Raw genomic sequence first — 26,674 nt, forward strand, 5'->3', positions numbered from 1 at the left:
TTCGATGTTTGTATTGTGTGCTTGTTCAACCCTATCACATAGTGTATAGCAGAGAAGGTTCAAAAGACACAACAACACTCTTTATACACAATTTAACCTAAATGGAACCTAAGTCATCCACTGCAGTGATTCAGTTAATCACTGTCCTCTTCCTTCAAAGCTTTCTTTGACCCTCCTTTACCTCCATACTGCCGTTTACCTGTTCTCTCCATAAGCCCATCAAGAGGACACTCTGATTTTTTCCACTCCTCACTTCCCTCGCTCGTGTTTGCTCTGCAGCGGATGCAACTTCGCCCATGCTGAACAAACAGTTTATGGAGCCCATACTTCAGGTGGTCAGGTATACGAACTTCCAGATGGCTGAACGTTTGATCTCGTGTGGCTTTGGGTGGTATCCATTTCAACCATCCACTGATGCGGTGTACATGTGTATCAACTGCGAAGCTGGGCTGCTGTAAGCAAAAGAGAATAACACAGGACGCTGTTTTAACACCAATCCCAGGAAACTTGGTGAGAGTCTGCATCGCTTCGTCCGGGGCCATCCCATGTATATGGTCTAATGAGAGAATCTCCTGGTCTGTCTTCAGGATCTCTAGGTCTTTTTGACCTTGTGTTTTTCCATCTGCCCCAGACATCCCCGATGACTTGCCTCCCTTCTTCTCTTCTAAGAATGCCTCTCGTCGCTTCGCGTTCTCTTCGTAGACTAACTCCAGGATCGCTTTGATGTCTTTGCCTTTTACCTGAGCCAGGCCACCGGTTTTGATAGATTCGACAATAGTAGGTAGAGGAGCAATTCTGACTTTGTTCCAATCCACACTGCCTTTGCCAATCCCTTTATCGACAGTTCCAAATGTGCTCACCAGTCCCCGAAATGCTGCGCTTGAGTTGCGATTGGAAGTGTTTGCGCTCAGACGAGTTCTGATCAACGCATCTAGGACAGATGGAACCTCCCCGCAGCCTGAGACTTCAAGAGACGGTGCGGGTATCTTTTCGGGGGCCTTGGCTTCACCATGGATTTTGGCCAGTCGGCGATAGACTTCTTCACAATCTCCCGCCGATGGAGCTTTCCATTCGGCGAAAGGTGTGATACCAGGGGTCAGACCATATGGGTTCTCCTTCGTCTTCTTGACCGTCTTTCGGACTGGCGCTTCCATCACCACATTGACATCTTCGTCCTCATCTTTGGCCTCCTGCTTAATGGATGAAGATTTGCCTGACTTCTTGGCCGTGACATTCGCGCCGGTCCCCTCGTCTGATTCGAAATACGAAGATTTAGCGGCAGCTCGCCGTGGTCGCAATAACCTCCGAGTCGTTGACTTTGTCTCTTCAGGTGAGTATGGATTCAGAACTCCGGTGTGTGGTTGGGCTTCAGGGGAAGCCTCCTCTTCCTTGACTTTCTCGACTGACTCTGTCAAATCCTCGAGTGGGGTTGGGATTTTCCCAGCGTTCTTTTGAGGTAGGCGAACAGGTCCAAGATTATGTGGAAGTTCGTCAGGAGACTTCTCTTTTATCTGCTTTTGGGCACTTGTCTTCTGCTTCTTTTCTGGGATTTCCTTAGAGCCTGCGGCTCCACGTTTCCGTAAGACCCGTGCAGCCATCGTCAACTGTGCTGAATGGAGATATATGCAAGAAGGATAAGCGGCTTGACGTGGTGTATGTTGGTAGCAAAGATTATGCGGCAACTTAGAAATCCTGGCGGTGGATAGCAAACAAGCTCTTTTCATCACCCAAAATAAATAAGCAATAAGACAGAGTTCCTCACTTCAACATATTCTGCATTTGTAGCACCTTTTTAGTTGGCTTCGCAATCATGGTTGATCGCATCAATGACCTCAACAGTCGAAACAAGGATCGCTGATATGAATCCACTAAATCTATCAGGTAGTGCCTAGGCTGCAGGTAACTTCTGGGTACCTACCTCATAATACGCCATGGATCGGGGCTGCCCTGACTAACCCGATTAGGCCCAGCTCAATCCATTCCAACATCCGTCATCCAAGCCGGGCCGCTTTACCCTATACGAGGTCGCATCAAGTCTTAGAGAATACCACCAAGCAACAGGTCATGCAGAATTATTTTAGATAGGCCCCCAAAGCGACAGGATACTTGATAGAGGTCCTGCTGAGCTTGAGGTAAGTTATTAAGCTATCCGATAATAAAGCTTTTCGATAACTGTTGGCAATTCCGTCAATGGGATTTAACACGTTTATCAAGAGATTGTCATGATATAAGGAGAAGATTGTATGGAAAAAAGGAAAGAAAAGGAAAGAAAAGAAAAAGGGAAATATGACGACATGACTAAGGCTAACACAAACAAGTTCATTTTGTATTCTCTTATCATTCACACGAACCCTTCGCTCCTGAAGGTGAAGATATTTACTACAGTAAGTTGTTTACCTCTCCCTTAGCAAACGAATGACAGTATTTAAACTGAATGCCCCAGATGATCCATGAAGTATTAGCAAGCCAAAGGTATGGCTGGAAAGTCTTTGACTGTGGCACTTATCATAGGGGTCGAAATAATAGCAATGCCATCGCTAGTCTTATCGTTGTATGGCAGACCCAGGTGACCTCCTTTCAAATTCACTACCTTATGGAGACTCTAGGTACCGAATACCTAGGTAATCAGTAAGCTAGTAGGTATGAATGTGATAATAGCCACTATCTCCGTAGATCCTTGTGCTCAGATCTGTATAAGATAGTGTTGCACTTGCAGCGGACACTTGCAAGTGGCAGGGCCTGTTTTTGCAGTGCCCGGCGGTGTTGATAGATTTGAACCAGGCTTGGCCTCTATCATTGGTGACGTAGAAAGATATCTGGACGGGCTATAGAGGGCTTGGAACAAGTATCCTGTGCAAAGAGAGTACCTCTGAGTTACTACTTGCCGGCTGCCAACACAAACCTCTGTTTGAGCTGCAGTGGTTGCCTCTAGAGTTTATAACGGATTGATAGAAGCCTTCACAAGACAAATAGCCCAATTCACACTGCGCGCACTATATAATCCGGGGTGAGATCTACGCTGCCTTGCGTGTGGGGGAGTCTGAATCGGTGAATGCAGGCAAGGTCTCTCTAGGGTCTCTAAGGTAAACCTCTTTGACCGGACCTCCCTACCCTCAACTCCGCGCAAACACGGGGTTTCCTTGAATTTCTTTTCACCTTTTTCCCGCTAAAATCTCGCCCGACAGAAGGTACGAAACCTTTTCCTCTTTCACCCGGAAATGTACAGGCGGCTCACAGCATAACACAGTCCTTTTCGCCTCAGGCTTAGCCCAACTCGCACAACATGCCGATCACAGGTATCGACCTCGAGCGACAAGAGGAAGTCGAAGAGGTGATCTTTCTGGCAGAGAAGCCGAAAGAGCTTCCAGGACGTAGACGACGTCTTTCCTCATGCACACTGGATGACGATCAAAACGTCGGAGGTGACGAGAGCATTGATCTCACCTTGGATGCTCCAGTCTTCGGCTTTCTTCGCCAGGAGGAACTGCCTTTGGAGCGAATACGGATACGAAACACTACGGTAAAAGCATCATCATTCATACAGGTTCGAAGGTTTTGCTCTGGAAAATATCACGTTGATTATGTCCTGGTCAAGGCGGTGATCCGGTGCCAACTCACGAACACGATCAAGATTCGTGGCACACCCTTCATTAGGGCCCGCTCAGCTTGTGCAAAGCTACCCAAGAAGAAGAACGAATTGAGTATGCTCATTTACCTAGACGAAGGAAAGAGTGAAGAATACGTTGATATTGCTCCAGCCGATATTATCCAGTTGTGCTATCTCATCGTTACCAACGCCGTCTATCCCAAATTTAACGGACGCATCTTTAACCCTCACTACCCACGAGAGGGAGATCACCCGTGGAAGCAGTCTACACATCTGACCTGCCGCTAGAAGCTTGAGGTCTGTTTCACTGGACAAGGCAGCCACAAGAAGCAGACTGAAGAGGCCCTTATTCACATCCATTCGACGGAAGCCCAGACACAATTCAAAGTTTTCGATGAAGTGCTTCGCAACCGCTGGCGAGGAAACACCACCAGAGGAGGGTCTTGGCTTCCTTCAGCCCCGAATGACAGTATCGATCTAGAGTCAAACGCTACAGACACAAAAGTCCGGAGCCGCGGCCAGAAGTATACAATGTTTGATTCATGCTCAGGCGCCGGAGGAGTATCTCGAGGTGCTCTTATGGCTGGGTTCAAAGTTCAGTATGCTATTGATAAGGCACCAGAAGTCTGGAATACCTACCAGACTAATTTTCCTAATACCGAACTGTTTCGAATGCCTCTTGACCAGTTACTCCTGGACCCTCAGATCGGCCACATGAGAGTGGATGTGCTGCATTTCTCCCCGCCATGTCAATTCTTTTCGCCGGCACACACTCATGCGTCTGTACATGACGACGAAAATATCTTTGCTCTCTACGGATGCAACCAACTGCTAAGGAAGCTCCGACCACGTATTATCACGGTTGAGCAAACCTTTGGCCTCGCTCATGACCGCCATGAAGAGCATTTCCATGCCTTCATCCAAGACTTCACCCAGCACAATTACTCAATTCGTTGGAAGATTGTTAAACTATGTACTTGGGGCGCCGCACAAGACCGCAAGAGATTGATCTTGATCGCTGCTGCGCCAGGTGAAAGACTTCCGCCTTTTCCAGCGCCGACACATGGCAACGGAGACGGTTTGATGCCATACAACACCATCGGGAAAGTCCTCAGAGGAATTCGGCCTGGAGATGATCTTCATGACCTTGACAACGTCCACTACTATAACCCCGAGAGGCCAACCTACGATCCAGAGCGCCTTGCAGGGACGATCACCACTGGAGAAGGAGATCTTTACTATCCTGATGGCTCGAGAAAATTGACTCTTCGCGAGCTTGCAAGTATGCAAGGGTTTCCTAAATCTCATCGTTTCCTAGGAAATATGACTTCCATCAAGCGACAGATTGGGAACGCCTTCCCACCGACAGCAGTGCGTGTTTTGTATAAACACATCGAAACGTGGCTGTTGAAGGAAGACGGTATGATTTCTGACGATAGTCTCGACTCTATTGTTATTGAAGACGATACCGAGGCATCAACTCGAGCAGGTGAACCGGCAGACTACCAAGGACGCCCATTCGAGATGATGGAGGTGGACATGGTGCAGAGAAGTAGCCAGGGTCTCTGGCAAGCTGAGGACATGGTGATTGACTTGACCTGAACATCGGGAAGCCGGGTGCATGGGGATGGGATAAGAGGAGATTTGAATGAGTGACTGTATCTATGAAGACTTGGAAAGGGGTTTCCTGAAAGGACGGAGCTTGGCAACATTAGAGACGGCCAAGTATTGTAGCGAGCGCGAGCTTACTCGGATAACTAGGTGTAGGGTGTTGGCTTATACACATTCGTCCATAGTCGTTGTTATGAATTCAAGTCTTGATTGTATCAACGCTCCTAATTGGATTTGAGAACTATACTATTTCCTAAATAAACAAAAGACCTTGATATTAACATGTGATGAAGTACAGCCAAGCAATTAACAATCAGTATTTGCTCGGACTAGGAGAATTCGAGAACACATCCCTGGCAAAGCAAGATCGTAGGTTGATACGTTTGCTCCATTCGGCTGTCAGCCAAGCTCTTCAGAAACTCTGAGGTTAGAGGCAGTGTCTAATGCTCATGGCCCGTGTATGTGCTTGGAATTCAATTCCCGTACGCATCATCATCACCTTACGCTTTTGCCGTAGGCAGGTGCCCCTTTAGAGGAAGCCCCTTGCCAGTGAATCACTGCCACTTAAATCTAGCTGCTATGCTTCCGCGTTCAGAATCTCAAGACCGTGCTTACACTCTTGTTTTAATATCATTAACCAAGCTGCCGGCTTCTACAGCTGTCAGGCAGTGGTGACAGTGTTGACGGCTGGCAACATATGGCAGGTGCAAACGCCTGTCCGCTTTCCGCTTTCCGCGACTGCTGCCTGCCTTCCTGCATAACTACACGGTCTCTCAAAATTTCTCCTCTATGTTTGTTTCCTTCCCGCTCCACCATCTCCAGACAACTTTCTTCAGCTCATAGGTGCAACACTTTATCGAGCAGGAAAGGTGTCTTGTGTGAAGGATCATCACGGAAGCCATCTTCTTGGCACAACCTTTTCTTCGCGTTCGTCACTTTCTTCGCTTTGCTCTTCTCTATTACGTTTATTAGCTATCGTGCCTACTGGGCCTTGTTCGCGGCTCAACTGATGCTGCTTAACCATTTGAAGATCTGGTTCCGCACCCTATTGTGTTCACCCGTCTCTTTGGACAGACAAATAGGAAACACGATTGATACTCCTTGTGTTGCACAGACTTTTCACCATGCCTGCTGCGACAACACCATCCGTTCAGCCTTTGCTGAAGGTAAGTACAAATGAAATTTGGATGTGCCGTGTGGTTACTGACGCTCAACTTGAACAGCCACTCCCATCGCTTTGCGTATTGCAGAAGTCAGAATATGTACACCGGCATGAGCAAGGTACTCTTATCGAACAGAAGAACGAGCTAGAAGTCCTGGTCCGCTTCAATGAGCAGCGAACACTCTTCAAGGCCTGGCCCATAGCTCCGATCTCGGTTCTTACTACCTCGTTCCAAGTCTCGTGGCTAGTTCTCGTGGTGATTCCGAAACAATCGGAAGGCCTTATATTCCCCAGCCTTGAGGACAACTTTCATATCGATTTTGAGAGTAGGGTTGAAATGCCGAATGGGACATTTTCCCTGGTGAACCTACCTGCCACCCGCATTGTTAACCCTTACGAAGATACAGACCATCCCGTCGGTATGGGAGTAGCAAATTGTGCAGCCTTCAAGGTCGATGTTTGCAGATCATGGAAAAATGAGGATGGTGAGCAAGTGAGCACTGACTTGATGGCAACAAAGCGAATTGCTTCTTCTCTTGACGATTTCGAGACCATCTCTCTGGATGAAACGAAACAGCAGAACATCACGATTACTTGGGATACCTACTCGAATACCTTCGAAGCTGAGCTCGCTGCCTTACGTCGACTCACCGAGGACTGCCAGCTCGAGAGTCGCAAAGTGAGCCATAAGTCCAAGGCAGCATTTGAGATGATTCTTGATCTGAGAGGTTCCGACAAGACCTTCATAGATCTTCATGATTTCTTCCCCCATCTGAAGAACCCCGCGGCAAAAGAGCACAGGATTCGTTATGATATCATTCGAAGGTACAGATCATTCAACTACGACCACCTCACTGCATTCAAAGGATTGACTAGAGTTCCGAATGGTCTTTACTTTGTCAACGGATGCCCCGGTGCAGGGAAGACTGAGTGGAACATGGTCGTCTCTGCTCTTCTTCAGTCCAAAAGACGCCCTGGTGCTAAAAGAAGAAGCCCGATCCTGTTCTTAGTTGATTTGAACAAAACGGTGGACGACGCAGCTGACCGTTACTACAAGTTGTGCAAAGAAGCCAACTTGGACTTGCGCATTGTTCGAATGCATGGCTGGCCGTATGAAATCAGGAACAGCTCAAAGTTGAACACCGGCGGCTCTGGCCAGAATGGCAATGACGACCAACAAGGAACGGATTTTACAAGGAAATTTCTTGCTACGATGAATATCAACAAGACCGTTCAGATTGGACGCAATCCAAACAAGGCACCGACGTTGGACGAAGCCGCTTGGGAGTACTATGAAAAGCACAAAGACGGTGGCTTTCTAGCACTGAAACGAGTTCTCATGAAAATGGAGACTGGCGAAGTCTTGGGCCATGACAACTGGAAGACTCTAAGGATGCAAGTCACAAAGCTTTACACCGCATATCTGAAGCAAACAGATTTCATCGCTACGACGCCGGTAGCTGTGTACGGAAGTTTCTCAAAATACTTCAAACCGGATATCATCTTTGTCGACGAAGCTCCCCACGCAAGAGAGCTAACCACTCTGATCCCTATCGCTTATTTTGAGCCCATTGCCTGGATCTTCACCGGAGACGTCAACCAGACCCGCCCTTTTGTAAAGAGCGGCGATGTACGTGATACTCTGAAGAAAGGCCTGGAATTCAACCCCTACGCTGACCAGATGCGTCTTAGCCTGATGGCCAGAGCAGAGAAGGTCGGAGCTATCAACAGCAAGTTGTTGATTAATAAACGTGCGTACGGCAACTTGCAGAAGTTGCCATCGACACTCTTCTACCATGGGCGTATGATCTCTGGTTATCCAGCAGCAAAACAGTTTCCCCAGACAGTCAATTACTTGCGCACATATCTCGAAAAGCTTGGGGGCGGGTGTAAGCTCAGTGAGAACCGAGCGGTCGTTTCTCTTACAACGAGTAAAGAGGAAACGCATTGCCGCAGTTTCTGGAATCCCGCCAACCACCACTGGGTCATGGACCAAGCTAAAAAACTCCTTCAAGACCCTGGCTTCCGAGATGTTACGAACATCGAGCAACCTGGACGAGTAATGATACAGACTCCTTACAGCGTTGCCATGCGGCAATACGCTCATGCGGTTAAGCAGTGGCCGGTTGAATTGCAGAGCAGGGTCGAGGTCTTGACTGTGGACAAAGCCCAGGGCAACCAGGCCGACATGGTTTTTCTCGACATGGTACGGACGACCAGACCTGGGTTCATGGATGAGGCTCATCGTATGAACGTTGCTATCACTCGAGCACGACAAGCCGAGGTGATTCTGATGCACTCGGGAATGACCTTCCGCCTTGCTGGAGGCCAGCGCGTTGCAACTGATTATACATCCAAGGTGTGGAATGATGCATACAACGACAGCCGTTTGTTTGTGCTATAGCTCTGCAGGCCGCAAAGGAGGTAGAACAGCCTATACTGTCATGTAAATGGAAATAACGGCTGGCATGATCATGGGAGCTCTTGAGTTAGCTTGGTTGGTTTTTTTCTTCTTTTCGAATTGGGTTGTTTTGTTTTTGTGTGCGTGTTCCATCTCTGGCAGCTAAGAATTTCGGAAGGTATCAGAGGTGACAGGGCTCGTGTATTGAGTTTCCCTTCTGGTAGTTAGTTGTAATATTCAAATGGTAAAAGAAAATTTGCCCAATTGCTGGTGACGTGAAATTAAGACAAGAGCGTAGTTCGGCAGTTTAGTGTCTTGGATACCACCAACCCATAGATCAACGATTGCCAGAGTAGAAATTAGCTTAGCACCCTGGGGCAGCTTTACAGAGCAGTCTTCGTTGAGTATGGATACAAGCCTGTATTGAAACATGAGGGGAGAATCTTCAAATAATCAGCTTGATTGATGAGATTCTGTGGAAGAAGGATTTCTCAGCGTTACGCCAATGGGAACATGGAAGGCTTGCGATTCGGCGGTTATGGGATAATGTCAGGAAGGCTTATTATAGTTGAACCACCAAAAGCAGTGGTACCGCCTTGAGACCTAAGGTGATTACTTTGATATATAGCAGTCTAACACTTATTGTTGGATTTGAGGGCCAACAGATAATCAAAGGCCAGTGGGCTTATTTCATGGGCAATTGAAGTAAATCACGTTCTTCTAATCGGAAATGATAATCGGTTACCTCACTTTCATGTGGTCGTTGTCTCTTATCAACTTTTCTGGCATCCCCTAGCCGGATGTGTACTGTGTAAGACCGCACTCATCACAGCCTACAGGTGCATGGCCAGCAGTCAGAGCCTTGACGTATTGGCCAATGCAGCCAGAAAGATAGCTGGTGTTGTTCAGTGAGTACCGTATCACGTACCTGACGGGACTCATGATTGCAGGAGAGAAAGTCATGGACTTATACGGGTCCTGGTATGTGAGGCTAGCGAATAAGAGTCTGATCTACGATTCGTAGTTTACGGCTTGGGTTGAAGACAGCATTTGTGGAAATGTGATTTGTGACGATGATACTGGGATTCCCTGGTTTTAATACTACCTACCAAGGTACTACATAGTCTTTAAGTACCTATTTGACCTGGTAAGTAATGTACCTACTAGGTATTTTGTTTGTATTACCATAGTCCATCTTATCGAGTGTAAGCGAACCGTCAATGATCACTTCCAATTGGTACCTACCTAGATTAGAACACTTGTGTCACTCTACGAGTAAGCATGGCAGGGTCATGTTCAGTACCTGTGCATTCTCAGCTTCTCAAAGAGTCATGGTCAATCTGATCTTCACAAAAACAAGATGTTCTTTTAATAGCGTATATCTAAATTGTCATCTACATAAAGAGGGCCTCTAGCTTAGGGACCAGCTTCTCTAACGAGCCCTTCAGGGGTGAGTGACACTAGCCCAGGTCGAGATGAGTGTGGCTTAGACTGCGGAGCTTCGGACGGTACAGTACTGTACGCGGAGGCCTAGGTCATTCCCTTGGCCAATCAAATTTCGCTTGTGTGAGCTACTCTCGTTATGGGAAGTTGAAGGCGGCCCTGAAAGGTGCGATAAAAAGCGATTGTCAGAAGGTGCCGTGCGCGCTTGCTATCCATGCTGACGACCACCCCCGGATTTCTTGGTCGTGCCATGCCGTTGCATCTCACCCGTGCATGGTTCTCATTCTCTTCCCTTTGCTCACAATGGATGTCATTAACAGAAGCTAAAGTGATCATCCATTCCCCTGATAATAGCTCCATCTTTCGATTCTTCGACTGGACCCTTAGACAAAGCACGAGCCTTCGACTGACTCCAGATCGGATTCCTCTCGTGTCTTGCGCGACTGCGACGGCGGCCTCCCAAGACTTGGGTCTCCATTACAATACCAGCCGCCCCGCCCAATAACCAAACCATCAGAATACGACAAAAAATAATCAAAGCTTGATTGCCGTACCGAATATCTGCTTCAATCAGCTCTCGCCAGCTGCTGCTGGCTACTTCCGCTCTCGCCACGCAAGTCTTCGATCCCCCCAGGGTCCAATTCGATGGATATATTGCGACATCTAAGTGCGAGGAAGAGCCATGAGACGGGCCATCTCGAAACTAGGGGAGTATTGCTAAGAAGGAAACTGAATGGTGGAGGAATCGCCGGTGTTGTTGTCGGTGTCATCGTGGGCCTTGCGCTTGTAGCTCTCTGTTCCTATCCATTTATCATCCGTCGCATCAGACGCCGCAAACAAGGCCCTTCTCATGGACTCACCAACACGAACGACCCTGAGACGGGCGAGGTTCCAACGACGGGAACTCCAACCACAGCTGATCATCAACGCCGTTTATCGTCGCAGGACTCATTTAAACCTTCGGGAGAGAATATTCGTGGAGGAGTAGAGGGATCTGTCAAGGACTTGGACTGGACTCCCCACGATGCTCTGATACAATCGACCGGGCAACAAGGACTGGATCAACATAACACTGGACCCCGACTCGATACTAATTTGTCTTCGCACCCTTTCAACAATGCTCAGCTGGGCTTCGACAACTCAATACCGCGTTCGGCGCCATTCGATGGAACATATCATGAAGAATATATGCCACAGTCCATTGGAGATGCGCATGATGGAACCCTCAACGGAACCAGTGCGGACTACTACAGCCCTGCCGTGCCCTCAGAAGCATTCGGCATGTTCACAACCGAAGAGCCTCGACCACAGCCAGAACGTTCATGGTCGCGTGGAAGTTCATTGAAGCATAACTTGAAGCAATTGTTCAGTCGAAAGAGTACGCGCGATCAATCCTTCAGTTCCCCAACATCGCTATCTTTTGCTGAAGGTCCCGAAAACACCAGAGCCACTCATACCACTGAGGATGTGTCCCTCCAGAGGATTACCACGGCCGGAGACCCGACTGAGTCTCCTACCGATATCGCTGCGCCTGCTACTGATTCGTTACCAGTACCACCCCATCCTGCCCCGGCCCTGGGTTCACCGATTGCATTACCATCTACTCTACCTAAAGAGGTCGCGTCAAGCCCGCCAGAATCTTCACCAACCACGTTCAATTTCAACGCATCTCAGTCTCCTCCCAGCCACCCCGCTCCCGGTACTGTGAACCCGATGGATATGATGCCAGCTTCAACGGAAAGCGAATTATGGCATAGAACAAACTACCAACTATATGTAGCACAATCCTCGCCACACCAACTGCCACCATCAACGGAGCCTTCAAGAGACGAGAGACCTGTTGATTCACCCTCACCATTGACACTGGCTCCTAATACTCCCCAGCCTCAGCCTCAACTTCTACCTGTCGTCCAGTCACCTACACCCACACAGAGCGAAACTGCATTGAAGGAAGAGCCTGATGAGAGCCAGGATGTCTCCATGTCTGATATTCCATCGAACAACCACTTGAGTCCTATGCCCGACACCGGCGCCCGACACCAGAGCTACCCTTCAGATGCTTCAACTCCTCAACCAGGACCGGCATCTACTAACCCCTCATCACTAAACACACCTGCAACTCAGCTCGATACCCCTTCCCCCCATTCTGGTGTATCCTCCGACCATCGCCCAAGCGTGTCACCGGGTAACGGTGCCAATAACTTGTCGCCAAAGAATGGCGTATATGCGTGTGACGAGCCTGGCTGTCATCAGGTCTTTGACCAGGCACACAAGCTTAAGTAAGTATTTGCTCGTGAGCATCAGTCAACCTCTTACTAACTGTCCACAGACATCATCAGCGCTACCATACAAAAGACCACAAGTGTCCGTACCCGAATTGTGGCAAGGGCTTTGGAACCAAGACTCATCTTCAGCGTCATGTCAACGATCGCCACGAGAGGAAGAAGAAGTTCCATTGTGCCGTCCCAGGTTGCGACTACTCAAGACAAGGTGGGAAAGGATTCCCTCGCAAGGATAATTGGAAGCGGCATATGACGAAGATCCACAATATGGATCAAAGATACCTCCCCGACCCCGTGGAGGTTGATCAAGAGATGGGGGGCACATGAACGCCTGTGCCTATCGGAGCGAACTGAATTTGTTGGTATTACACCAAATATTGTAATGGGTGACCAGCCCTGGAATCTCGTCCCTGGTTAAAAGGCAGTCCAAGCTGGTTGAACCTGGCTGTCAGCTATTTCTTACTTCTTAAGAGCGAGCTGATTGTTATATTTATTTAAAGTTGACATTTAGGCATAGAATTCCAGGCTCAGCATAAAAAGCGACATCGAAGACATGGAAGGATTATTGGCGTTTGGTTGTGGAAAAGACAAACTCGTCTGACAAGAGACGAGCCAGATGTATTCGTTCTCGGGTATCTATTATAGTGCGACAGTTCTTAGCTGATCGATTTATCAATACAAATAGTGCTAAGCAGCACCGCAATTTTCACCAATGCACCTTTGTTAGCTCAGGTCTTTGATGATTTTCCTCACCAGCTTCTTCTGTTCATCGATATCCAGATTCTTTTCATCCGTTTCTTGTACTGCCCTTCCTACAGCGATGACTGTCTTCGCACTCTCGCTATCAACCCAGAATTTGCCGTTGCGTCCCGTTGCAGTTTCGAATTGGAGGCCCGCATTGCCAAGCTCTTCTAATACCACAACGCGGCCTTCCTGCACACTCTTAGGCATCATGAGACGTCGGGCCATTCCAAGTGACACGTTATAGAGCATTCCGCCTGTTAAAGGACCCAGACCCTCAGACTTTCCTGTTGATGCAGACACACACTCTATCTCTGGGTCCATGTGACGATTGGCGAGAGCCACACGTGCGTAGACGAGCGCACCAGCAGCAAGCTGGGGGCGAGTTTTCTTGGTAGCGCCTTCAAAAGATAACTGTGGAAGCTGGGCAGGTGCGGTATAGTCGGAGAGAGTAACGAAAAAGAAATCTGCAGCGCTACGCTGGACCGTTCCGATGACGAGTTCACCAACACGTGGGGTGTACTGCTATGAGTTAGTATATGGAAAACGATTTCATGGAAACGAGATGCTTACCCTTCCTCGAGCGTTCTCTACTCGAATCGCATTCTTTTGTCGATCGGTTACAAGTTGTCCAGCGAGTGTAGGAATAATATCGTTAGGAGGAACATGTCGTAGTCCAGGACCGAGACGAAGAGGTTTCTTAGGGTGTGAAGGAACAAGAGACGGGTCAATGCTATCGCCAGGCAGCACGAAGACGGCGTCGGATGCCATCTTATGTAGTTTCTGGGGTTAAACACCTGCAGTGAAAAGGGAGTTTTATTTCAAGCTCGAAATGAATGCGACAAGCTACAATCCAACAGCCTTGTCGTCAAAAATGGACAGAGGCGGCGTAGTGGGGCATTGATAACGATAAGATATATACGTACCAGTTGCTTTTCCAAAAAAGTGGGCAATTAAAGATTAGCGGGCAGTTTTTTTTCCAGTCTCTGCGGGAAAAGAAAGAAACCCCCACTACCATCCATCACCAAATCGCCTTCCAAAACTTGACACTCACCACACTCTTCTTTTTCAACTCGGAGCAGACAACGAGTTGTTACTTTACTCCTTTTCATACACCAACCCACGACCTCTGTTTACGACCGACCCTATGAGTGACAACGCTGGCGCTAAGGGCCCTGAGCCTAGTGATCGAGTTGCGATTGGTATCACCTTTGGCAACTCGAACAGTTCTATCGCCTACACTGTTGATGACAAGGCCGAGGTCATTGCCAACGAGGATGGAGGTATGTTTGCGAAGAAGCGGAAGAAGCAGAATATTCTTGGAACTATCCTCTGTATCACTTCTGTAGTGAATTTTGCTAACATATGTACCTTTGATAGACCGACAAATTCCTACAGTTCTCTCCTACGTTGACGGCGACGAGTACTACGGTGGCCAAGCTAAGGCTTTCCTTGTTCGCAACCCCGATAACACCATTGCCAACTTCAGAGACTACCTCGGACAAGAGTATGCAGCTCCCTTTCCGTTTCAACTTCAACTCTAGAACCGACATACTAACATGAAACGCCCAGATTCAAATCTATCGACCCTACTCACTCCCACGCCTCCGCCCACCCTCAGGACGTTTCCGGTTCTGTCGCTTTCACCGTGAAGGATAAGGCTGAGGATGATGCTTCTACTGTCTCAGTTTCTGAGGTTACCACCCGATACTTGCGACGACTTGTCGGTTCCGCTTCCGACTACCTGGGCAAGAAGGTCACCTCTGCTGTTGTTACTGTTCCCACAAACTTCTCCGAGAAGCAGCGAGAGGCCCTGATCAAGTCTGCTAACGAGGCTGGTCTTGAAATTCTCCAGCTTATTTCCGACCCTGTTGCCGCTGTTCTGGCTTACGATGCCCGTCCTGAGGCCAAGATCGAAGACAAGACCGTTGTTGTTGCTGACCTTGGTGGCACCCGATCCGATGTTGCTGTCATCGCCTCGCGAGGTGGCCTCTACACCATTCTTGCCACTTCTCACGACTATGAATTCGCTGGTGTCCACCTGGACAACGCCCTTATGGAGCACTTCGCCAAGGAATTCCAAAAGAAACACAACGTCGACCCTCGAAACAATGCCCGCAGTCTTGCCAAGCTCCGACTCGAGTCTGAGGCTGCCAAGCGAGCTCTGAGCTTGGGCAGCAACGCCCAGTTCAGTGTTGAAAGCTTGGCTGACGGTTTCGACTTCTCCGTCACTATCAACAGAATAAGATATGAGATGGTTGCCCGCAAGGTCTTTGAGGGCTTCAACCGACTTATTGAGGGTGTCATCAAGAAGGCTGGCCTCGATGTTCTTGACATTGACGAGGTTATCCTGTCTGGTGGTACTGCTCACACCCCCCGTATTGCTAACAACCTGCGCGGTATCTTCCCTGAGTCTACCGAGATCCAGGCCCCTGCTACCAGCGTTTCTGCTATCAACCCCTCCGAGCTCCTGGCTCGTGGTGCTGCCCTCCAGGCTTCTCTTATCCAAGAGTACGAGGCTTCCGATATCGAGCAATCTACACACCCTGCTGTCACCACCGTCAAGCACATCTCCAACGCCATCGGCGTTATCACTGTCGGTGCTGATGGCGAGGATGTTTTTACCCCTATCGTCGCCCCTGAGACCGCCGCCCCTGCTCGACGAACTGTCCACATCCCAGCCCCCAAGGAGGGTGGTGATGTACTCATCAAGATTGCCGAGGGTAACACTCATATCAAGGTGACCAAGCCTGAGTCTAAGCCTAAGGAGGAGAGCGGCGACAAGGACGAGGACGACTCCGACTCTGACGACTCCGATGAGGAGGAGGAGACCCGTGAGAAGATCTGGAAGATTGGTAACACTCTCGCCGAGGCAGCCGTCAAGGATGTCAAGGCTGGCGGCAAGGTCGAGGTCACGATTAACGTTCTGGCTGATCTGGGTGTTACTGTCACAACCCGTGAGGTCGGCGGAAAGGGTGGTGTGCGAGGAAACATTTAAGAGTCTGGAATTGAAAGACTCAAAAGCAGGAACTTGATTAAAAAGCCGCGATGATTTTTATGAGTGGACATACAGGTGGATGGATATCCAAAAGCATGGGTTTATTGGTAGAATCTAGAAGATACGATAGAAGGTCGTCGGGATGAATTAAATGAAATTTCCAAAAGATTTTCAAAAGAACCGCCTCCTGTTAAACAGCGGGTTGTCTCAATTAACTACTGGTGATGTTTGAACGAAAATGTGAGTTCTCGAAAACAGCGTGGACCGTATGCCCATAAGATGAACGATACCTCACATGACCTGATCGCCTGGTAACCGCCAAGCAACGAGATCGTTTCGCATATCATCCTCTCTGACCTCGCGAGCCCCTTTATAATTCACTTCCCGCATGGGATCGCTATCCATTGTCATGGTAGATGTCATGCTCGCCATACTGCGCGCGTGGTCGAGATGACGCTCATGGATGCGGACACCTTTACGTCGGTTGGAAGGCGTAACTGTGACTGTGGAGAAGCTTTTGTCGCTCGAGTTGCTCGGCGTGCGACGATGTGAAGAGCCATGTGGGCCGTTGGCTGGCCGATTGCGTGAAGGTGATCGATGGCTATGGTTGTGATGATGGGGATGAAGGAGGTTATGGGTTATGCGACGGACGTCACGAGCTCGAATAGTATCGCGGGCACCGATATCATCATCGTCATCTTCTTCATCATCCGTGGCAGGCGAGGCATTATGTGGCTTAGTTTTCCAGCCGTTGCCGCCATTGAAAATATCGTCGATGACTTCCTCTGCAGAATGCTCGTCGGGCTGACGGCACCATGAAGCAGTCAGGACACTCCGGTAGAGATCCTGCAGCTCAGCGGCGTCGCGTGGTTTGGATAAGTTAGGCACTGCAGCAGCTATTGCTATATAGAATTTTAGCTTTGGCACACGATGGGCTCGAGTGGCTTCACTTACGTCCAGCCTCGTCCTCTATCTCTTCACCCATGATGCCGCCAATACCGCCAAACACGGGAGCTGTCTTGAGAGGAGGGGCTACGTAGCTGCGTTCGCCATCGACTTGAACCATGAGAATGCTGACTTTCAAGGTACTGTTGACCTTACTCTCTTGCATGAGATATCTTCTCACAATGCCGTCCTCAACAACATCGGAATCGCGGCGCGGTCGTGACGTGCCACCTCCGTGCGGGCTGACACCAACACTACCGCTACGTATGCGACCAGGCGACGCGACATCCTTGACAAAGGCTTCGCTTTCTTCGACGTACTCGCTGAGGTTGAGACGAACAACACCAAGTGTGACTTTTTCGGCTATACCAAACTCCTGGATAACCTCAAATTCCATGGGGCATTCGGCAAGGTGGTTATTGCGATCTATTGATATGCGGATGCCAGTGACTGTAGTGACGAAGCTGTAGTCGACCCTATGGTTGGCGATTGGGCATTTTTGAGTGCGACCGCGATGTTCTGCGGTCATTGAGTGAGAGAGGTGCCATTTGACGAATGATTGACCGGAAACGAGTGGCACGTTGTTGAGGTCATATATCTAGCAAGAATGAGCCGGTGTTCTCTGGGTGGTTAAACAATGTTCTATTGCGAGGAAAGATGTACCTTCATATGAAGGTCGAATTTTGGCTGAGAGGGTCCATTAGCATGACGGTGAGAGGGTGACGGGTTGGGAATGCTCACCTTTCGAGCCTTGCCAACTTCAGGTTTGAGAAAGCCCATGTTAGTAGGAGGTCCTGAGGTGCCTTCTGTTCAATGAATCCGCTGTGATTAGGGCGAAGATGTTTCAGTTTGATGAGGAGCTCGCTTGAGCGTAGTTGTGGCGGTACCCAATCTTACGTTGGGACTTTTGTACTGTTATGCTGCAGTATCACCCAAAGCTATAGATAGTAGGTAGGTGTAGGTAGGTAGGCAGAGGATATCATTCCCCGAGTATGGATGTAGCGAAACTCTAAGCTCTGTGGGGTTGAGGCTTACTTAAAGAAACCATTCTCCTTCTGCCTTTCAGGCTTTGGCTAGACTATGGCGTAGACTCCGGCCTTGATTTGGCGAACAATTCCAGCTCTAGTGGACGCCGTCAGTGCCTAGCCTGAGGATGTGGTCCCTAAGGTATTGAGCTGTCTACGGTGGGCCGTCTTGGAGGTATGGTACCTAGGAGGTAGGCAAAAGTGATAGGCGGTACAGTAATAATGAGAGTATCACAAACTGCTGGTCTTGGCTGTATGTAGGTATGATGAAGATATCGTCACATGCAATTCCTTGGACACGGATCTGGGCATCCACATCCCACGACAACTATGGGGAAGGTTGCTCCCTGTGGTCATAACGCCACAGGGGACAGTCCTAGCCACAAGGGGCTGATGAGTTTTCTCCCCGATTCTTAAAGGGAGAACCGAGTCCATTCACATGCAGGTCATTTCTGCAAGCTTGAACCCGACCTGACGGTCAGCCACCGATGCACTTGTTTCATATAGAAAGGGACATCTAACTCAAGTTCGGAGAACCGATCTCAATGTCTTGAAGTGTCGTAATGCATATCTCGAGCTGCCCTGACTACCTAGGTAGGTAGTTATTTGCTCGCAGTACAGTATAAATGTGACGTGACAGAACATAATGGCGCTATCTACCACATCATGGTCTATCTGTTTGGATGCTGTGATGGATTGATTCACTGCATATGTCTCGACTAGCCAGCTCCATGTGATCGCACGACCACAATAAGCCCATGTTTTTGAGCTGAGGTTGCAAGCGAGGCTAACTACCTGAAACAAGCACGCCCAGGGTTATAAAAACCATTGATAATAACGACAGCGGAGAAAAGAGACAAGGCATAGTTTTGGGTTTTAGCAAGAAAATCATCATAAGGCTGTGAGCGTGAAATGGGAACCTATGGTTTGTGTAGATTAAGCAAAATGGCCCAGAAACAGCTACAGCCTGTTTACCTAGTAGGTAGGTACCTTGTGATAAGATACATGTTATCATTTCAGGGAGTATGATTTCTCCCCCACGCGTGCGCTCTCCTTGGCCACAACGGTTCCTGGTTTAAACCAACAGTTCTCTCTCCTCACGCGAGAAGAGATGACAAGAGAGAAAAGTCCCGCTCATTTATGACCTCTTCGCTTATTAGTCTCAGGTTTATGTTTCCCGATTTGTCTTTCTTTTCCCTGCTGGAACTGCAAGTCGCATCGCTTCCTGTGAATGGCGTTTTTGGAAAAAGCAACAAAAGGCTTCAAGTATGTTAGTTCGATGATGTTCTTAGAATCGGTCACTTGCTATCAGTCACTTGTGCGAGTTTCGCAATGACAATATGACACTGGAATGGAAGACCAGATATGTATTAAGGTAGCCGTTCCTGCAGAAAAGGGGACGATCACCGTTGAACTCTTGAGCATTTTTTTAATCCGTACTTTTTCGATGTGTAACTATTACTATGTACGAACTACCTTCTTCTATCCACTGTTAAGAGTCTCTCAGATTTGCTAACTAGTATGCAGGTTGAGTTTCGATGTCACCATCACGCCTGGGTTGTGAGGAACTGGTGTCCAAAATATGAACGATCTCAGAGGCCATGCACACCAAAAGTTGTTGATCCTCCAGAATTTTGGTATGTCGTGTTCCTGGTCTAAACCAGATCTCAGACAGTCAAGACATTCAGCTGACCACCTGATTCACAGGGGCCATAAGATGTGCTCCAAGTGTCAACCGCCCGGACAACTGGCTGAAGCTGTGAGAAGACATTATAGCGTTATTGGTTGATGTGAGAAAAGAACGTATTGGGGATTGTCTTATAATTGGTTTCAATTTATTTGTGTAAAGGATATAGCTTCCTTGTTTATGGTAGTGGTCATGAAAGGGCAAAACAGTTGATCTTGGCAGCCCGAGATCGAAGACAAGGTGGAGAAACTGGCGAACGGCGCATTTGATGTTAGAGATACCCTTTTTAGAGGCGACTTTATCATATTCCATGTATGTTTTGGGAAGCTCGCAATTCTTGGGACATTTGTTGTATTTTGATGCTCATCATCTTTAAACCAAACGATCTATGGTGCAACAAGGGCTTAACTACAACTCAACCTTTTCGTCCTTAATTCTACAGCCCACTATGTAATTCACACATAACGTTTGCGAGTATAGTAACATTAACTCTCGTCTTTGCTTCAAAGATATAATACAAGATCATATTCAACTCATTTTTAGCGTCCGGCCATCTTCTTTTGAATGACATCCTTCCGTATTCATTCTAAACTCCCAACACCTAATGGCGATGAAATCTTATTTCAGAATGAAAAGCAGTTTTAATTCAGCAAACCATCATGGATGGATGACAGCCAGACTGGGCTGAAGTGGGTTGGAGGGGCCATCATATTCACTGATATCCATCTATGGAAGCTAAGCTTATCGATAAAGCTTTATTTTTGCGTCAACCCAGCGCGTCAAAGTGAATTCTTATCAGAACCAATTCCAGACTCACAATTTCGATACCCATACAATCGCTATTCTTTCACCATGGCTCCGGGATCATCCACCGGAGCCCAATCAGGGATGAATAGCAGAAAGCGAAAGGCAGATGCTCCAGCATCAAATTCCCGAAACGACAACGTTCCCCAGAGGCGCCAGATGGTTCACGCTGCACGAAGCATTCCTGCACAACCTGCTGAGGCCGCACTTAAAAATGGCGAACTCGATCTTCAGGCCTTTGTGGCTGCTCACGAATTTGAAATCCGCGCCCTCGAGCAAAGCATGGCGACATCCAAGGCTGTCGGTAGCAGTCGTGCCTTTCAGAAAGTCCCCCGAGGTTTGCGCCGTCGCACGGCAAGTCACAACCCCAAGCGGGTGCCCCGTCGGTTGAGAAAGCGCGCGGAAAAAGAAATGAAAGACGACAATACCCCGGTAGTGGAAGCGAGACGGAGGAAGCCCAGGACAACAAGAGCAAGAATACGAGCTGAGACAGCACGAAAGCTGGGCATCCTGGCAGCTAGGAAACGCAGAACTAGTTTGGCGAAGGCGAAGAAGGATGGGGATGCCGATATTGGTAAATGCTTGGCTGTTGTTGGACGAGCACCGAGACCGAAGATTCGACGAAACGAACTCAACGAACCCCCTAAACCCAAGGCCAAATTTCGAAAGCGACAACTCAACAAGACCTGGTTACCGACTCACTCCTGGCACGCGAAACGAGCAAAGATGACTGATCCCGTGGATCCTCTATGGCGGTTCGCTATACCATTGACGCCGAATGAGAAGATTTATAGACCAACCCATCGAGCACAGGGCGATAGGGGGGCAGTTATCTGGGAGATGAGCTACATGAGCACAATTGGCTTGTTTGGTAACCGCGCAGGAATTGAACGTGTCTTAAAACGAATAGGCGTCATTCAAGATTCATGCTGGAACAACAAGGGAAAGAAATGGAGACTTGGAAGTAGGTCATGGTCCGGGACTTTGACTCGAACCGTCAATGGGGGGCAGGCGAACGATGGCAGGCGAATTGTTGGACCATGCACTATCCTGTGGAATCCCGAGTCACCCGCATCGGAAGGAAACCAAGAACCTAAGGAAGAGAGACAAGTATTCTTAAGAATACATCCGTCAGCCTTCCTCGAGCTCTTTAACGAATTATTGTCATTGATAAAACAGGAAAAACCTCGACTCTACATCGAAGATCTTCGGTTCGAGATTGGCAGTATAGATTTGACCGGGCCAGGTTCGACAGAAGCCCTCTTGGCCGTCCTGCATCCGTACCCCGAGAAAGACAAAGACAAAGCCAAGAATACACACGCAGAGATGTTTAAGGAATTGGCAGGCTTGACCAATACAGCAGTTTTACCTGCGGGCGCCGTGCTGAGCTTCTTCGTGCAGGACCCTCGCTTCCATTACCCACCACAGCGTATTACGGTTTCCAAAGACGATGAGGCGCAACTGCAACTGCTCGAAAAGATTGCAGCCTGGCCAGCAGAGGATGATCTAGAGCCGTATGCCGTTTTCGACCGGGATATTCGTCACCGGGCGTCCTGTCTTCCATCACAGAAACAGGTCGATAGACGTAAAAGTGCGAAAACTCCCGGAATCGCCTTAAAACCTTCAAAAACCGACCCTCCTATTCCCATCACTCTCCTCGCCTCACGTACAGGAACTGGTACTCAGACACAAGGCACATGGACCTTGCTTGCTCCATGGAAATGTATACAGCATATCTGGTACTGCTTAGTGCATTGTCCTCTGTCGTCAGGGGGTAACCCGCGGTTCGCGGGTTTGAACGAGGCCCGCCAGGTCGCCTTTGAAAGGGGCCAGCCTTGGTTCCCAGCAGATTTCCCTGGAACCAAAGCCGGTGCCGACTGGGAGCTTGAAGAACGCCGGAAAAGAAAAGCGGCTTGGGAGAAGCGACCAAAGAGTAAGAGAACAGCCTGGGAATCTCTCGATCTAGGTGGAGGGAGGAAGGGCGAGATTGGAGACGGTCTCGCTAGTGATTTTGAGATGCTTTTCAATGCTCCAGGTTCACAAGAAAGTGAGGAGAGCCACGATGAAGATGCCATGGACGTTGATACGAGCGAGTTGAAAGAGTCAGCACAGGGATCGAAGCAGCGGAAAGCGACTCGCATATATCAACTACGTCAGCTTTCCAAAGACGCCTTTACCAGATGCATTAATTCTCTTACACCACCTACAATACCGACAAAGGCTCTTCTAAGTGTCCGTATATCTGTCGTCTCCAGAGGGTCAGTTACATCCTGCGCCCGCATCTACCGTCTCCCTTCTCGACCTATAAGAGCTCCGCAATCCTCTGAAACCGAAGTCCCTGCCACTATCCCTCCTGCCCCATCGTCCTCGTCTTCTCTCCCATACGACCTCCGTTCCCAATGGCTTTCTCAAGTCCCCTCTTCTACTGCAAACAAAGCCAGACCATCGAAAGCCTCGCAGCCGCGCGACTTGGAATCGTTGAAACGCCAACTTGCTGTCGAACTGACCGCCAAACCTCCACTATCTCTAACCGCGTCAGCCAATGAGTCCGACATGAACGGCCATCCCCTCGTGCCAAATGCCGAAGACCTTATCGGTTTTGTCACTACTGGGTCTTTCAGTCTCAGCAAAGGGCATGGTATGGCCATTGGTTCTATTGCTGCTGAAAAGGTTCTGGACGACGTCAGAAAGGACTCAAGAGAAGGAAGATATTGTGTCGTTCGTAACGCAGGCGAAAGCGTTGGGTGGCTTGCAAAATGGGAAGCTGTTTGATGCCACGTACTGCGCGCAGGCGAAACCCTCTAATACCTACTACAACTTTATTCAAATAAGAGTTTGGACATATCTTGTACCTGGGTTTGATCTGCAGGCACCAGCGGATGTTCACTTGCTGCGCCTTTCGACAACACGAGTAGAACACCAGCACACCGGAAATTATAAGGTCATTTATGATTAGGCTTTCAAAAAAAAAAAAAGCAAGGAAGTGAAAGGCGCCATTGACACTCGCTGTTCGTTTATAAATGGGCTTGGTGAGGGGTCTCACCACCCACCCAATACAACGAACTCTAAGCACTTCCTGATATCATCTCTATTGCCTCAAACTACTGGCAGCGAAACCATTACTCCATTACCAACTCAATGGCATCAGAAGAATATCCTTCGACCGTTTCTGGCGGATGCCTTTGCGGCTCTGTTCGTTATAAAGTGACCTTCCCAACCAATCACGATTGGAAGAGAGGCGTGAATATCACCTACTCATCCCACCCACTCTCTCCTGCTAACACATTCTTGAAGTGCTCAACATGTCAATGTTCCCAATGCCGTAAGAATGGTGGCTCACTCATTGCATGGCTACATAAGGTGCCCGCGCCAAGCGTTGCTTTCACCTCTCAAACGACACTGTCGCGATACCATGCGACCCCGGATGCTGCGCGCGGTTTCTGCACTAAGTGTGGCAGCTGGCTATTCTGGCGCAGTGAGGCGTCGAACTCGATGAGTATGTCGGTTGGCACGTTTGATAAAGAGGAGCTCAAGCAGTGGGGTCAAAGGTTGTCGTACTCGGAGGTACACTTGTGGTCCGAGGATGCTATTGAAGGCATCTCTGATCATTTGCCTGGTGAGAAGTGGAAGTATGATGACGAAGGGGAGGGCGCCGAAAGAATCGGATAGTGCAATTTGACAAACTTCATATTTTTATATAAGATTGGAGTTCTATGTATCGTGCTCTTGCTATTTACAATATTATAGCCGAATTTGTAGACCACGGAAGAGTCTTGCTGGTGCTAGTGGTATCGCTAAATATTATGACTCGAAACAAACCTTTCCAACGCCGAGTTGACCATACAACCGTTGACAGAGACTGGGCCGTCTTGCACAAACGCCAATTATGCCCAAAACCAAACTCCTTCAAGTGTATACCTTAGCGGTCCACTATATCCTAGTCTTCTTCACTGATCTCACTCTCATCGCCATCGGGGCTATCCTGTTGACTATTTTCGAAGTTCTCAAATGCGTCTTCAAGTTCCTTGGCAAGATCGACCTCGGGCTCTTCCTCTTCACCCTCCTCTTCATCCACATCCATGTGGTCGGGTCCTATCTCATATTGGCTGCGGTTGTTGACAGGACTTGGTAGCTTGAATTCAAAGTCCGGCTCGTCGTCTTCTTCGCCGTCAGCATCATCGCCCTCGGATTCGCGCTGATCCATGAACTCGTCAAAACGGCGGAAAGAAGGAAATGCAGGTGAAAAGTCAGTCCTACGCGCCGCACTGGTATCAGCGCCAGGGTTCTCCACCAGAAGGCCGCCGTCGTCGTCGTCGTCCTCTTCTTCCTCTTCTTCAGGAGCTGGCGTGCGTTTCTTGGGTTCGGCAGGCTTCTGCGGCTGCGCAGGCAATGGCACGGGGAGTGAGAGAGCGACATTCTTCGGCGCCTGTTTCTTCTCGGGTTTGCGCTTGACTTCCTTCTTCTGGGTGGATGGTTTGGCGCGTGCCTTTGTCGAGGGTTTCTCTGTACTCGTGGTATTCTTTTCTGTCTTCGCGCCAGGTCTTGACGAGCTGCTGTCGATTTGTGGATATTGTCGTCGTAGACTATCAGAGTCGCCATTGCCAGGCAGTCGAGTGATATTCATGTTGAAAGTAGAGTCGACGAGGTCGAGAATAAAGGCCTCGCGGCTGGGATCGAAATAGAGTACATATTGGCCGCTGTTGGTATTTCTTGTGCCCGTGAAGGCATACTTTTCATCGTTGTCGGTATAGGAGAGGTCGTAGGAGGTCGTTTTACCAGGAACCGAGGGTTTTATGCGGGCCGAATTCGGCGCTTGGTCTGACGAGAGGGTAGGTTTATGGTTGTCTAGAAGAGATGTGAGCACTACACGGACATGTTACAGGGGCCGATTAGCCATACACTTGATGCCAGTAAAAATCTCGTTTGAAGTTTTGCCCAAGAGTGCGTCGCCGAGGATAACGGGATAGTTGCCCGTCTTTGTCGGGTCGATGAGACCAGACGCCGCCATGGTGTGATGCGCGATGGAGTTTGGGAGGATCAAAGCGGAAAGGATCGAGAATATCAATGGCGAAACGATAGTGAGTCGTACACAGGTATTGTATACTGACGACTGATGATATCGAAAATAAGTGCGTCGAGTGTTAACCAATATTCAAGTTGACGCGCGGGTGCAGGAGAGGAAAGTCCGGAGGAAGGTCTGGAGTCTGGAATCCGAAAGAGATGGGGCCGACGGCTGCAGGTAGCCTTCAAGTTCAGTATGTATTAGGGAGTTTAAGGTGCCTTAGTGCTAGTGGGGAAACCCGAGGCCAACAGGGGTGAGGAAGTGGAGGTTATGGAGGTTATGGAGGTAAAGGTACTAACCTGGTACCTGAATATGGAGACTACACCTGTATAAGAAAGGACTTGGCTGTCTGTCCAAGGTCAGCAAACATTAACCTCTCAAAGTCACACAAATGGAGCGTGATCATTGGGCCTCGTGATACAGGATCCTTAATAGTTAATCATTGAACATTCTTTAACTGATTAACTGTCCTGGAGCATCAAAGAACCAACTGAGAAACTGACAAAGAATCACCCAGGTATTCACAACAAAGAAAGCGGCGTGTGTTTTCTCGCATTACCTGAGGCTGATCGAGTTGAGAAATTAATCGATCTTGGGATCTTGAGTCCAATCATTTCATTGATCCTCTGACAACGGACTTACTTAGATACTGGCCTTGCTCTCAAGCTGGGCCAACATTAACTTGATCGACAAGATAAGTAATGACTTGCTCTGAGATCAAACGTGCTTTCCAGACCAGAACAATGAATTGGAGGAACTGATTTACTCAAGCCCCATTTTCATGTAGTTTGTTGCTCGACTCAACTATGTTGTGCACATGGACATGGGTATGTGGTAGTATTGAACTATCAAAGAAGGCTTTGAGTTGTTAGAAGCACAAGTTACAAGAATACTGAGATCTATGTG

At 48.7% G+C, this 26,674-nt stretch overlaps 10 protein-coding genes across 10 annotated transcripts; 6 read left to right on the forward strand and 4 right to left on the reverse strand.

Annotated features, from left to right (window-relative positions):
- Window positions 1–134: 134 nt before the first annotated feature.
- B0J16DRAFT_384634 (DNA glycosylase) lies at window positions 135–1,598 on the reverse strand (the record flags this gene model as incomplete). Its single annotated transcript, XM_046131440.1, has 1 exon — window positions 135–1,598. One exon carries the CDS (start codon window positions 1,596–1,598, stop codon window positions 135–137), a length of 1,464 nt encoding a protein of 487 aa, XP_045983217.1.
- A 1,685-nt stretch (window positions 1,599–3,283) lies between these two features.
- On the forward strand, window positions 3,284–5,375 carry B0J16DRAFT_362893 (S-adenosyl-L-methionine-dependent methyltransferase; the record flags this gene model as incomplete). The annotated part of the gene is made up of 3 exons (XM_046129835.1): window positions 3,284–3,422; window positions 3,459–3,861; window positions 3,928–5,375. 3 exons carry the CDS (start codon window positions 3,284–3,286, stop codon window positions 5,207–5,209), a joined length of 1,824 nt encoding a protein of 607 aa, XP_045983218.1. The 3' UTR covers window positions 5,210–5,375.
- Window positions 5,376–6,342: 967 nt separating this feature from the next.
- Window positions 6,343–9,009, forward strand: B0J16DRAFT_372371 (P-loop containing nucleoside triphosphate hydrolase protein; the record flags this gene model as incomplete). Its single annotated transcript, XM_046130474.1, has 2 exons — window positions 6,343–6,384; window positions 6,442–9,009. The coding sequence occupies 2 exons, from the start codon at window positions 6,343–6,345 to the stop codon at window positions 8,782–8,784; spliced, it is 2,385 nt and encodes a 794-aa protein (XP_045983219.1). The 3' UTR covers window positions 8,785–9,009.
- A 1,718-nt stretch (window positions 9,010–10,727) lies between these two features.
- Window positions 10,728–13,031, forward strand: B0J16DRAFT_136978 (uncharacterized protein). The gene is made up of 2 exons (XM_046121820.1): window positions 10,728–12,503; window positions 12,554–13,031. Exons 1-2 carry the CDS (start codon window positions 10,870–10,872, stop codon window positions 12,831–12,833), a joined length of 1,914 nt encoding a protein of 637 aa, XP_045983220.1. The 5' UTR covers window positions 10,728–10,869; the 3' UTR covers window positions 12,834–13,031.
- On the reverse strand, window positions 12,995–14,134 carry B0J16DRAFT_136985 (uncharacterized protein). Its single transcript, XM_046121821.1, has 2 exons — window positions 13,821–14,134; window positions 12,995–13,769 (listed from the first exon to the last, which is right to left on the reverse strand). Exons 1-2 carry the CDS (start codon window positions 14,016–14,018, stop codon window positions 13,230–13,232), a joined length of 738 nt encoding a protein of 245 aa, XP_045983221.1. The 5' UTR covers window positions 14,019–14,134; the 3' UTR covers window positions 12,995–13,229.
- Window positions 14,135–14,245: 111 nt separating this feature from the next.
- On the forward strand, window positions 14,246–16,423 carry B0J16DRAFT_287327 (Hsp70 protein-domain-containing protein). The gene is made up of 3 exons (XM_046124129.1): window positions 14,246–14,530; window positions 14,628–14,754; window positions 14,820–16,423. The coding sequence occupies exons 1-3, from the start codon at window positions 14,395–14,397 to the stop codon at window positions 16,243–16,245; spliced, it is 1,689 nt and encodes a 562-aa protein (XP_045983222.1). The 5' UTR covers window positions 14,246–14,394; the 3' UTR covers window positions 16,246–16,423.
- Window position 16,424: 1 nt separating this feature from the next.
- Window positions 16,425–18,496, reverse strand: B0J16DRAFT_342096 (N-terminal C2 in EEIG1 and EHBP1 proteins-domain-containing protein). Its single transcript, XM_046127876.1, has 5 exons — window positions 18,226–18,496; window positions 17,932–17,948; window positions 17,854–17,877; window positions 17,200–17,788; window positions 16,425–17,147 (listed from the first exon to the last, which is right to left on the reverse strand). Exons 1-5 carry the CDS (start codon window positions 18,236–18,238, stop codon window positions 16,537–16,539), a joined length of 1,254 nt encoding a protein of 417 aa, XP_045983223.1. The 5' UTR covers window positions 18,239–18,496; the 3' UTR covers window positions 16,425–16,536.
- Window positions 18,497–20,595: 2,099 nt separating this feature from the next.
- On the forward strand, window positions 20,596–23,721 carry B0J16DRAFT_137038 (ribonucleases P/MRP protein subunit POP1-domain-containing protein). The gene has a single exon (XM_046121822.1). It carries the CDS (start codon window positions 20,755–20,757, stop codon window positions 23,476–23,478), a length of 2,724 nt encoding a protein of 907 aa, XP_045983224.1. The 5' UTR covers window positions 20,596–20,754; the 3' UTR covers window positions 23,479–23,721.
- Window position 23,722: 1 nt separating this feature from the next.
- Window positions 23,723–24,509, forward strand: B0J16DRAFT_137039 (Mss4-like protein). The gene is made up of 2 exons (XM_046121823.1): window positions 23,723–23,946; window positions 24,001–24,509. Exons 1-2 carry the CDS (start codon window positions 23,845–23,847, stop codon window positions 24,373–24,375), a joined length of 477 nt encoding a protein of 158 aa, XP_045983225.1. The 5' UTR covers window positions 23,723–23,844; the 3' UTR covers window positions 24,376–24,509.
- B0J16DRAFT_137042 (RNA polymerase II transcription elongation factor-domain-containing protein) lies at window positions 24,510–25,950 on the reverse strand. The gene is made up of 2 exons (XM_046121824.1): window positions 25,606–25,950; window positions 24,510–25,551 (listed from the first exon to the last, which is right to left on the reverse strand). The coding sequence occupies exons 1-2, from the start codon at window positions 25,712–25,714 to the stop codon at window positions 24,644–24,646; spliced, it is 1,017 nt and encodes a 338-aa protein (XP_045983226.1). The 5' UTR covers window positions 25,715–25,950; the 3' UTR covers window positions 24,510–24,643.
- Window positions 25,951–26,674: the final 724 nt, after the last annotated feature.

Source organism: Fusarium flagelliforme (assembly GCF_020744385.1).
Source record: "Fusarium flagelliforme strain FIESC 12 MPI-CAGE-AA-0113 chromosome Unknown B0J16scaffold_4, whole genome shotgun sequence".
Classification (NCBI taxonomy): Eukaryota; Fungi; Ascomycota; class Sordariomycetes; order Hypocreales; family Nectriaceae; genus Fusarium; species Fusarium flagelliforme.